The 11,316-nt window shown below is 40.0% G+C and overlaps 1 protein-coding gene across 3 annotated transcripts in view; it reads left to right on the top strand.

Moving 5' to 3' along the window:
- Window positions 1-7,701, top strand: part of LOC103386405 (zinc finger E-box-binding homeobox 2) — a 39,921-nt gene extending 32,220 nt beyond the window's left edge. For all 3 annotated transcript variants that reach the window (XM_025059779.1, XM_008320650.3, XM_025059780.1), the window contains exons 3-8: window positions 42-251; window positions 2,646-2,839; window positions 3,018-3,129; window positions 3,347-4,863; window positions 6,087-6,265; window positions 6,966-7,701. In XM_025059779.1, coding sequence (XP_024915547.1) covers window positions 42-251; window positions 2,646-2,839; window positions 3,018-3,129; window positions 3,347-4,863; window positions 6,087-6,265; window positions 6,966-7,620 — 2,867 coding nt within the window. In that variant the 3' untranslated portion in view covers window positions 7,621-7,701. The remainder of the gene's footprint in view (window positions 1-41; window positions 252-2,645; window positions 2,840-3,017; window positions 3,130-3,346; window positions 4,864-6,086; window positions 6,266-6,965) is intronic.
- The last annotated feature ends 3,615 nt before the right edge of the window (window positions 7,702-11,316 follow it).

The following is an 11,316-nucleotide window of genomic DNA, read 5'->3' as shown; positions in this document are numbered from 1 at the left end:
AAAGTTCTCTCTCTCTCTGTGTCTGTCTATTTGCTGCCCAGGTAAAAACTCAGACTCCCACAGTGCCTTTGAGGACCTGGCCCACTATGAATTTCTGGCCCAGCTGAAGAAAGCCTCTACCTCTGCCGCTCTCCTGGACCACCTGGGCCATAATGGCACGGCGGCTGTGTATCACCAGGACAGCAGACACGAAGACCTACCACCTGCTATCTGGTCTCCGGGAGCTCAGCACTCTTCACCTGACGGGGCAGGTGGGCTAATGTTTAAAGTGCTTTGATCTTTGTTAGCCAGGCGTAAGATCAAAGGTATTTTTTTAAATATTTGGTTTAAACTGAACTAATTTAGAAAGTGACATTGGAAACGGTGAGTTGATGGGAGGATATTAGTCACTGTGGACTGTTTCTCATGCTGTATAACAGCATAACTGAACACAGGTTGGAACTCATTGTCATCACATCTACACTTCTGTTGTTTAAACCTATGACATTAACAGAGACAGAGTAGCATTTTTTTTTTTCATTTTATCAATGCAAAAAAGTAGCAAAAAACAGATAAAACGTTTAAAAGAATTAATGCGCTGTGTAGAGGTTGTAATATTGTAGACCAGATCTGTGCAAACCATGGCCCGTGGGCCAAATAGGGGTTGCTGGGCTTTGTAATCCGGCCAAAACACCAGGCCAAGTCTGGTAAAAACTGATGTTAATGAGGGGTTGCTGGGCTTTGTAATCCGGCCTGCCAAAACACCAGGCAAAGTCTGGTAAAAACTGATGTCAATTCTTCCGTTTTACGCATTACAACAAAGCAAGTGTAACTTCTTTTGATGCCGCTAAATGGCAGCGGACATCAAACGTGCCAATTTATCTTTGAAAGTTTCGGTTTATTCTGGTACATTTTATATTAAATTATTTCGTCGAGCGTTCTTGTTACGTCGAGCCATGAGACTCTCTTTAGGTGCAGAAAATTTAGTGCAAAAATCACAGGTTCAACAAAATCAGAAACACACAGCATGACTCACAAACACCCACTCAGAACAACAATCCCTCCAAGACTGAGTGAGGCAGAGAGGTTTATATACCCAGGGCACCAGGTGACACCAGTCAGACTGATGACAGAGACACAGGTGAGACTGATGTCGCTGATTAACTCCACCTACAGGAGGAAAGGCAGTCAGACAGACCTCACACTTCTACATCAAACCAACACTGAAACCAAAGTCAAATTTTGCACCTAACTTTAGCCCGTTAGCCGAAATGTTTTCCTGCACTGTTGCTTAGTACACACCTGATCTTAGGTTGTAGAAGAGAGTGACATTATGTTGTTTTGTTTGCAGCAAGTTTAACATTCAATCAAAACAGGTTAAAATGTGGTTTTCTGTTAAACAAAAGCAAAACAAAAAACAAAAACCAAAAAAACTATCACTGATATGACACTATAGCTGCTGTAGGAACTGACTGACTGGACATAAAAAAAAAAAAAAAAACCTCAAAAACTATCACTGATATGACACTATGGCTGCTGTAGGAACTGACTGACTGGACGTATAAGGTGTTTTATTTTGAAAATCCCAGTTTGAACTCGGTCCATTTACAGATATTCCACTACATGTTGAGTGGAGTTCATCGGAGAGAATTTCATCTCGATGAAGGCATATCCATTAAATACCACGATGAGCCTCTACATCAACACTATGGTGGAATATATGCAGCTCTCTCACGTCATTACTGGAGATGGGCGTTCACACCAACGCAAATGCTTTTCGACATTTCTTTTTTTAAAACATCTTTGGCTCCAAGGCTTTTCATCTATCATAAATGAGGCTCAGTCCAGAGACGTGTTTTTAAATATTTAACTTGCTGAGGTCAATGTAAGAAATTCTGTCAATTTTGTATTTTTTTTTTCTTCTTTTTTTCTTTTTTCCTCTGGTGATCAGCATAATTTGGAAAGTAAAGGACAAATTCGGACCACGCTTTCTGGATAATAGTTTTGTCCTGATGCAGATGTAAAAGTTTTCGTGCTTGTAAAGTCACACATGTATAGGTGTTAAAACCATGTAACGCTAAAAAAACAAGTACACAAAAAAACTACATACTGTGGGGGGAGGGGGAGGTTACTGTGTTAATGTACAGATACAAAGACATGAATGTACAGAAGAACGCCTTTGATATTTAATTATACATATTTATATTCATAGCTTTATTGGACATTTTTTTTCTGTAAATACTGATCACGGACTGTGTTTCTTTTTTCTTTTTTTTCTTTTTTTTGCTTTCGTAACAAATGAATTTCCCTTAACAGACATTATAAAATACTTTTCTTCTTTTTTTCACCTTCTCTCTGGTGAGCGTGAGGACACACTTCTCCTATTTATGCTGTTCCTCGTAGTTAATTTGGACCACCGACTTTCGACAGTTATATTAAGGATCAAACCAAGTTTTGTAATAAGTGGATTTTTTTTTTTTTTTGTTTTTTTGGTGAATTTCTCTTTAACATTTTCCGAGTTGATAATTGTGATTTAATTTGCAAATCTGTTACTTTTGATTTTGTACAGGGTACAGCCCCCCCTGCAGGTTAGATTATGGTACGTTCTCATAAACCTTTGATCTTTTGATTCTGATCATGTCTTTTTTGTGTGTGTGTGTTTCCAGACCCAGGAAGGTTCCAGCAGATTTGTCCGTTCTGCCACAGAGTTTTTCAGCGAGGAGCCTCATTGAGGGAGCACATCAAGTTCTGCCAAGAGAGGGAAGGAGGGCACATGGTGTGTCCGCTCTGTGGATACACTGCCCCCTTAAGGGCACAGATGGAGCAGCACCTGGCTCTTCACCATCAAATGCAGGCCAAGGTGAGACCAACTCACAGAGAATCAGTTTCCTGATTTTAAGGTTCATGAAGATTCTTAAGGCCAAGGTGAGACCAACTCACAGAGAGTCGTGGCAGTTTCCTGATTTGAAGGTTCATGAAGATTCTTAAAATAAGAATAAAAAAAAATTAAGTTAAAATCTCAATCCTTTTTCGTTCAGAGTCCCATCACGCTGGATCAAAGCATGGAGACCAGGAAGTTTAAATGTCTCCAGTGTGGGAAGGCTTTCAAGTACAAACACCACCTCAAAGAGCATCTCCGCATCCACAGCGGTAAAGCATAGAAATATCACAACAGTGGCACTCACCCGTTACTCTCCCATTGTTTCCATCACTAACCTTCACTTAGTCTGTCCCCAGTGTCGCAATAAATAAAATATAAAAAGATTTTTTTTTTATGACAGGATATGGAAAATGAAGAAGTTGAAAGTCTGACAGAATGTATTTACAGCCTGCTTTTTTTTTTCTTTTTTTTTTTTTTGTCCTGTAGGTGAGAAGCCGTACGAGTGCTCAAACTGCAAAAAGCGTTTCTCCCATTCGGGCTCCTACAGCTCCCACCTAAGCAGCAAAAAGTGCCACAGCGGCGGAGGAAACGGAAACGGAAACGCAGGAGGCGCCGGCGGGGCCTTCAATGGACACAGCCAAAACCCCTACCAACTCTCACTTCTCCCATCTCCTTCTGCCGGCAGGGGGAGGAACAACAATGACAAGGGCTCGCCTTTGTCCTTACAAAACCATAACAATTCTAAATCTCTGGTGCGAGTACCGGAGGAAGCCCACCAGCTCATGCTGCAGGATCCCAGCCAGAACCCTGCGGTCTTAACAAAAGCTTTGGATTTGTCTCAGCTCTGGGACCCCCCCACGGACCTCCCCCTGAGAGCCAGTATCCTTAAAGGGACCAACCTGTTGCCTTATCCTTACTCCGGGACCAAGTTTGAGCAAATGATACAGGATGTGCTTCACAAGGAGGCAAAGAGGGAAGACCAGGACAAAGGGGGCGCAGAAGTCGAGGAAAGGAGAGCGATGAACAATGTCGCTGATCTCAAGAGGAAACTGTCCCCTGAGAAGAGAGAGTCGGGTGAAGCGGAGAGGGGTGTTCTTGGGGTGACGTGTCGCTGGTGCTCGCAGCTTTTCCCCAATGTGGCAGTTCTGCTGCAGCATGAGCGCTACCTCTGTAAATTAAACCTGGAGGCTGTGGAGGTGCCCAGGAGTCTTGGCGACAAAGACAACTCCTCGCCGCCTTTGTTCTTCTCCAGATCTGGTCTTCAGGTAGAACACAGCAAACCGTGTGAAGTAGCCAATGGCCTGTCGGGAAGCAAATCCCCGTTACACAAGCCCAGTTGGCATTCGGTTCCACAGCAGCTTTTGGTTGCGATGCACTCCCCTCCGCAGCCCTGCCACGATTCCCTGTCCTCGCATCCATTTTGGTCCAGACCGGAAAAGGGAAGTCCAACACAACAAGGTCTCCACTCCCCAGATCTGTTGTCACCAAAGGCCAAAAGAAGAGTGTCTTCTTCAGGATTCACTTCCCCCATTTGCCTCGACCTCACCAGCTGCCCTCCTGACATCCTTCCTCAGAACCAGAACGGCGGCTCCTGGTCGGCACAGAATGAACCTCTAGACCTGTCTCTGCCCAAACAGCCCGCAGACAAAGAGGGGAAAAACCCAAAGGTCAACGGCAGCTCAGCTAGGCGTGAAAAGAGAGACCTGGAGACGCAGCAGCTAAAGAGACTAATGTCCAACCTAAGTCCGACATCGCAGCTACCCTTTCACCACCCCATATACGGTGGAGCCAGAGCTCCTGTGTTCCCCGGACCCATGTACAACAGTTTTCCCATCATCAGTCAGTCTGGTTTCTCTGGGCTTTCGGGACACGATGCCATGGCAAGAATCTCATTCAGCCAGCAGGCAAACAGCTCTGGATTTCTCTCACCTTTGACCTACATGATGGAAGCAGACGCAGAGGCAGCGTTGAAGAAGATCCACCAGGAAAGGCATGCTCTTATGGTAAGACCTCTGTTTGAAATGGGAAGTTAAATATAATAAATATAAGGCAGAACCACGCACTTTCTACCTGGAGATTCTCAAAATATCACTGCAAGAGCAATGGAGCACGAACCACTTCCTGTTTCTACATCCTGTCAATACTACTTGTTTTTTTTTTAACCATCCAAATTTTCGGTAATTCTCTCGACAAAGACTAGGTATTTTCGTGTACGGTTGTTCACAAAATCATCATGAATTCAGATCAGGAAATCAATATTACGGGGGGATTCTTATATGAAGCAACAAGTGAAAGCAAAAAGTATGGACTAGAAATGAAAACATTTAAAAAGGAAAGAGTTCAATTCTGCATTCAAGACATGGTAAATAATAAACACAACAATACTGTTGGACAGTCAACAACAACGCCGACAACACAACTGAAAAGGGTTCGACAGTTTGCCATGGTCTGCTGTGGCAACACAGGCTTAAATGCAGTAGGAAGTGGGCGTGGCCTTTTTGTTCACCATTAGATCATAGAACCTGAACCCTTTTCTAAAAAATGCATAGGAAAAAAGGACATTATTTTATAAACCCTTTTTTACGAGCTCCTTAAATAGACACTCATAGTGTGAAGTCTAATTAAAAAGCAGTTCATGTTGCACTGCACTTGTAATAATATGTTCAGAGATTCTAGAGCAGCGGTGTTTGATCTGGCCCGCAAGCCTTAGTTTGCCTAGCTCTAACAACTTGTATCTAATAGATTTGATTTTTAACACATTGGCAGTCAACAACCACATCAACAAGTACTGCTTGCCAAATACCGTTACTACTTAGTAACAGTATTTGCCAGTTACAAATACACATGTAGTTAGGGATGTTTGATAATATCGGACATCCCTAATATCTGATATTAGCATATTTTGTAATATCTGTAAGAATCGTTATCATTTTTCACTCCGATAATGAAAACCCGACAACGCAATGCCTGGGTTTTACCAAATACGATTCGCTAAAATAGAATCACTAAAAATTGTTTTGGGGATAAACGACTGTGTATTAAAGCGGAGGTCACTAGATGGCAGCATTGCAGCTCATTTAATAAATCTCATACTCATACAGTGGTGTGTATAGATAAATGTAAATAAATGTTACCAGGCCAAATCAAGTATTTGGACAATATCGGCAAAAGTTAATATCGGACATCCCTACATGTAATATAGCAATAATCGCATATTTATTCACAGGGGGACGTGCTGAGCCGAGGAGCTCTGGATTATCTCTCACTCATGGATGAAGGTCTGGATGTAGAAGGTGGACCAGGGAGGAAGAGGCTGAAGAAGACAGAGGAGGGGATGTACGCATGTGACATCTGTGAAAAAACCTTCCAGAAGAGCAGCTCTCTGCTGCGACACAAATACGAACATATCGGTACGTGCAAAAAAAAAAAAAAAAAAAAGAAAAACAAAACATCTTTACAGTTTAACGTGAGAAAAAGAACTTATGCAGCAGTATATTTTGATAAAAAAAAAAAAAAAAAACGAAAAACAAAACATCTTTGATTTTTTCATGTATATTTCTTCATGTTTTAAGGACAGTTCAGGTTGCAAAATGGTTTGAAGACTTTGATCGAATTCGATGGTAATTTCAGGAGATCTGATGATAAGTCAATGAAATTTGTAAAAATAAATAAATAAATAAATAAATAAAATTTTAAATTTTTTTAAAAATTTTTTTGTGTAATATTCAGTACATATTTATTAAAGACTTTTTTTGTTAAATTTTTTTATTTAAAAAAATAAAGTTACGATGTTTGATTTAATCTTACCTAACAGTATGGTTGTATTTGATATATTTTTTTTCAGCCTAGAATAATATAATTCAAAATGTAAATTTATCAGCACCATTTTAGGAAACTTAACTTAAGTTAACCAACGAAAAAAATTTTCTATTATAAAAAAAATACAATGGAGTTGTTCCTTCTCGGTAAAAAGTCAAGTAAAGGGATAAATTAAACACAAGGTAAACTAAGGTGTATTTACAGAGATTCCGTCTCAGTTTTTCTGATATACATAAGTATCTGTTCATCTATAATTTGGTATCAAATGTGTATTTTCTTTTTTCATCACAGGCAAACGTCCTCACGAGTGCAAGGTGTGCAACAAGGCCTTCAAACACAAGCACCATCTGATCGAGCACAGCCGGCTGCACTCCGGAGAGAAACCCTACCAATGTGACAAATGTGGTAAGCGCTTCTCTCACTCCGGCTCTTACTCACAGCACATGAACCACCGCTACGCTTACTGCAGCAAAGACCAAGACCAGGACCAGGAGCAGGACCACGAGGAGATGCCCTTCGCCCCCGAGGCGGGTGGCATTCTCGCGGGCCGGCCGGCCGACGAGGCCCACCCATCCGCGGAGGACGCCCTCACTCCACATTTGTTCCTCAGCGATTCCAGTCTGGATGGAGCTACAGAGGGACTCAAAGAGGAAGAGGAGGAGGAGGAGGAAGAGGAGGAGGAGGAGGAAGATAAAGAGGCAGGAGCTAGTGACAGTCGTGAGGCACATGAGGAGCCATCAGGGGAACAGCTGCGAGGTCGTCCCATTGAAGATTCACCAACAACAGAGCGGCGGGAGAGAGACAGTTGCGATGTGGGAAACCATGTTGACGGCGCAGATGCCGACATGTGGGAGCAAGGCCCCGAGGAGCAGGGAGCAGACTTAGAAAAATATGAGGAGTCAAGCCTGGATATTACAGATTTACCCCGAATAAAAACCTAACTGGCCAAAGTGATACATAACATGTAAATACAAAAGACTTTAAAACCCTCTATGTGTGTGTATATATACATATATATATATATATAAATATATATATGTCTATATATGTATAGACATATATATGAATGGATGTATATATATTTCTATACATATATAGATGTATAGATATATACATATAAACATATATGTGTATATATATGTGTATATACATTTCTGTATAGAAATATAAAACATATATATAGAAATATATATACATGTATATACATATATATACACACGTGTCTGTTTATATATGTGTATATATATTTCTATACATATATGTATAGAAATATATATGTACATATATATACATATATGTATATATATGTATATATAAAACACAGCTCACTTTAAAAAACAAAAACAAAAACTACAACAAAATGCAACAAAAAAAGTTGCCTTCTGTTAGCCCGGCCTTAAACGAGGATCAAGCCATACAAACAATCCTGATTGGTTCTGACCATGCAGTTTTATAGTATTATGTTTAACATTGACCTGCAGTGCCTCGGCCATAAAAATCCCAAAGTTTTCACTTGACTTTTCTAAAGGTTGTGTCACGTATCTTCATGCTGAGTGTTGCGGAGATCTTCCTTCGTCTTTTTTTTTTTTTTTATACGCTTACTGCTGCTGACTGTTGCACAAACCTTAATCCAGGAGCTTTTATGTTTATTTTAATGCATACCAGTGAGTGGTTTAAGAAAAAAAGGCTCAGTCGAATTGATGGATTGCAGGATGAAAGGAAGTCTATTATTATCTCGGATTCCATCAAGGCCATGCAAACGTATCAACAGAACCACATGATGCCTATATGCAGTACGATTTCCTTTTTTTTCCCCTCTTACTTGTTTCACGTACGTTTTGGGAGTTCCATTTGAAGCCAAAGAGAAATCAGGTTTTACATAGATTCTGTGCTGTATTCAGCTACTAAAACTGAAGTTGAAGAACATTTGAAGAACAGTCCATTTCGGTGAAAACCAAACACGGACACGGAGCCTCGAAGGTAAAAAGTTATTGTAGCTTTTTTAATGCTGTGAAAATCACAAGGAAAATCCAAAATTCGTCTCCTATGCATTAATTCAATAGAAATGATAGAAAAGTAGAGATAACTTCTGTTTTTTTTTTTTTTTTTTTTTTTTTTTTACACAAACGTGAGTGAACTGCACCTATTTTTATCCTATGTCTCAGTTGGTGACTTCCTGTTCAGGCCTGTGAAGGTGACAAGGGGCAAAATGAAGTGTGACCTTGTGGGCTTTAGTTTTTTTCTTTCTTTCCGTGTAACTGTAATCACACCCGGCTGCTTTACTTCATCTGTAACCAAATGTTTTCTGGTTATTTCTTATCGGGAAGAAAAATATAATTGTGTGTGTTTGATAACGGACTCAGGACACAATCACCAGAACCTTCTACTTCCTCTCTGTGACTCCGGCAAGAGAGTCAACGTGAAAAGTGCCTCAGACGAAGCAACACTGTGAGCAAATCCCACAAGGCCTTGGTGCGGCGAGATAAGATGGTGGTGCGTGAGGTGTGACTAAGCTTTTGTGCATAATTGTGCTCGTGTGAGCGAGTGCGTGCGTGTGTGTGCGTGCATGCGTGTGTTCATTGCCAAAGATGTGCATTACGTGACAGGCCAACTGCCGACCTTATCTCACATCCTTCCTCACCTGTTATTCTGTCATCTACGAAAGACAAAATGAATTTGTGTCTGTATATATATTTTTTTTTTTTTAATTTTTTAACAATATTTCTATTTTTATTTTGGCACAAATACAAACTTTTGTATCTTTTTTTTTAAAAAAAAAAAACATTTTGCACGTATGTGGATATTTGTAATAAAATTGTACATATGTTAGACCAAAACTTTATAAATTTATTGTGTTCCCGTTTCTTTAATATTCCATATGAGACCTGAAATATTTGATCGTAAACTTTTACTGCTTCTTCACTGATACAGACGCACGTTTTTGTGATTTTTCCGGCGTAAATACGGACCATGATGCTCAGCTGTGGCCCGGGACGTTCAATTTCCCATCACAGTAAACTGCTCTCATATTCAGTCAGCACAATTTGCATGACCATTCATCAGAGGTGGCTGCAGGCAGGGGAGGACCGTGGCTCTGAGACGCCCTGCTGGTATTTGACAGACTTAAGACTTAAAGGTCAGCAGCTGGAGGAGGAAACTTATCATCTAAACCCGTGGCACTAACAAGAACCACGCCACGACGCGGGCTGTGATTCCTGCAGTTTCACCTCAGTCGACCCGGTGGGATCGGTGACCACGCGGTGGCGTTTGTCTTAGGCTGTGTAACAGAGTGAGACGACATTAGTTTGTTAGTTAGTTAGTTAGCAGGCAGCTTCATGCTGCAAAGTCCGGTCTCAGAGCCAGCAGAGTCGTTTTTAAAGTTTCGGTTCTCAGGAGGGTGAGTCGTTGGCACCGCAACCGACCCCACCTGGGTTTAGGAAGTCACGTGCTTTTTTTTTTAATGCAAATGATGGTCAAAACCTGTGAAACTAGTTGTAGATTTGGGGACATTTTTTTTTTTAAGATTTTTTTTTTCTGTGGCTTCTATTGGAAATTTGGTAGTATTGCAGGATGATATTTTTTAAATTTATTAATGATTTTAATGTTTGCATTTTTATGGTGCCTTTTCAGGACAGGAGGCGCTTCACAGGAGCATGATGGAAATTTGGTAGTATTGCAGGATGATTTTTTTTTAAATAAAAAATAATAATAGTTTGCATTTTTATAGTGCCTTTTCAGGACACCCAAGGCGCTTCACAGGAGCATGGGCAAGGTCAAGGGTTAGGGTTGAGGTTAAAGGGAGGATGAAGGGTAACATTGTTTGTTTTTAATAACCAGATAGTTATGATAAGTTAGATATGAACATGGCAAAATATCATTAGACAAAACATTTTTAATTGCCTAATATCCTTAGGTTATAATATATATATATTTATATGTGTATAAATTGTATTATTAATTATATTATTATTATTATTATAGTCCTGTCAAGGCATATAATTTTAATGTCTATAAAAAAAATCTATACTTGGGATGTTTTTAAAAGCCTTACAGGCAATTTAGCAGCCTTTAGTTTTGTTTTATATTATATTTAGCAAAAAAGAGTGAGAGTGCCTTTGTAAAAATGACATCATTAGCAAAGCAAGTTAAACCAGGACAGAAAAGAGAGAAAAGTAACAAAAATCAAGAGCAGAACGTGACAAAAGAAAGTCCTGACTGCCTCAGCCAGAACTCCCCCAGAACAGAGGAGGCTGTTTGTTTTTTTGGTTTTTTCAGTCTCTGATGAACTGATCTTAATTCGAGTCAGTGATTAGCACCGTGGCACCAGAGCGAGATAAAACACATCACACAACTAGTCTGCAGGGTGGTTTTTTTTTTTTTTTTTTTTTGTGGTTGTACTGATGAAACAACCCACAAAAAAAACAGAGCACGTTTTTAAAATCCTCCAAAACTCAGTAACTGGATGCGTTTACTGTTTATTTTATCAAAAATATTTTAGGACTATAAACCTTGAATTTGTGCTTTAAAGCGGTAAAGAACCTTTAAAGTATTAGATCACGGCGTATACTTTGACTGATCACATGACTTACATTTAGATAGATTTGAGATGTAGATAGTCAGATTTAAAACAGGCATTC

Source organism: Cynoglossus semilaevis, chromosome 11 (genome assembly GCF_000523025.1).
Source record: "Cynoglossus semilaevis isolate Cse_v1.0 chromosome 11, Cse_v1.0, whole genome shotgun sequence".
Classification (NCBI taxonomy): domain Eukaryota; kingdom Metazoa; phylum Chordata; class Actinopteri; order Pleuronectiformes; family Cynoglossidae; genus Cynoglossus; species Cynoglossus semilaevis.
This window is presented reverse-complemented; position numbering and strand designations above follow the sequence as displayed.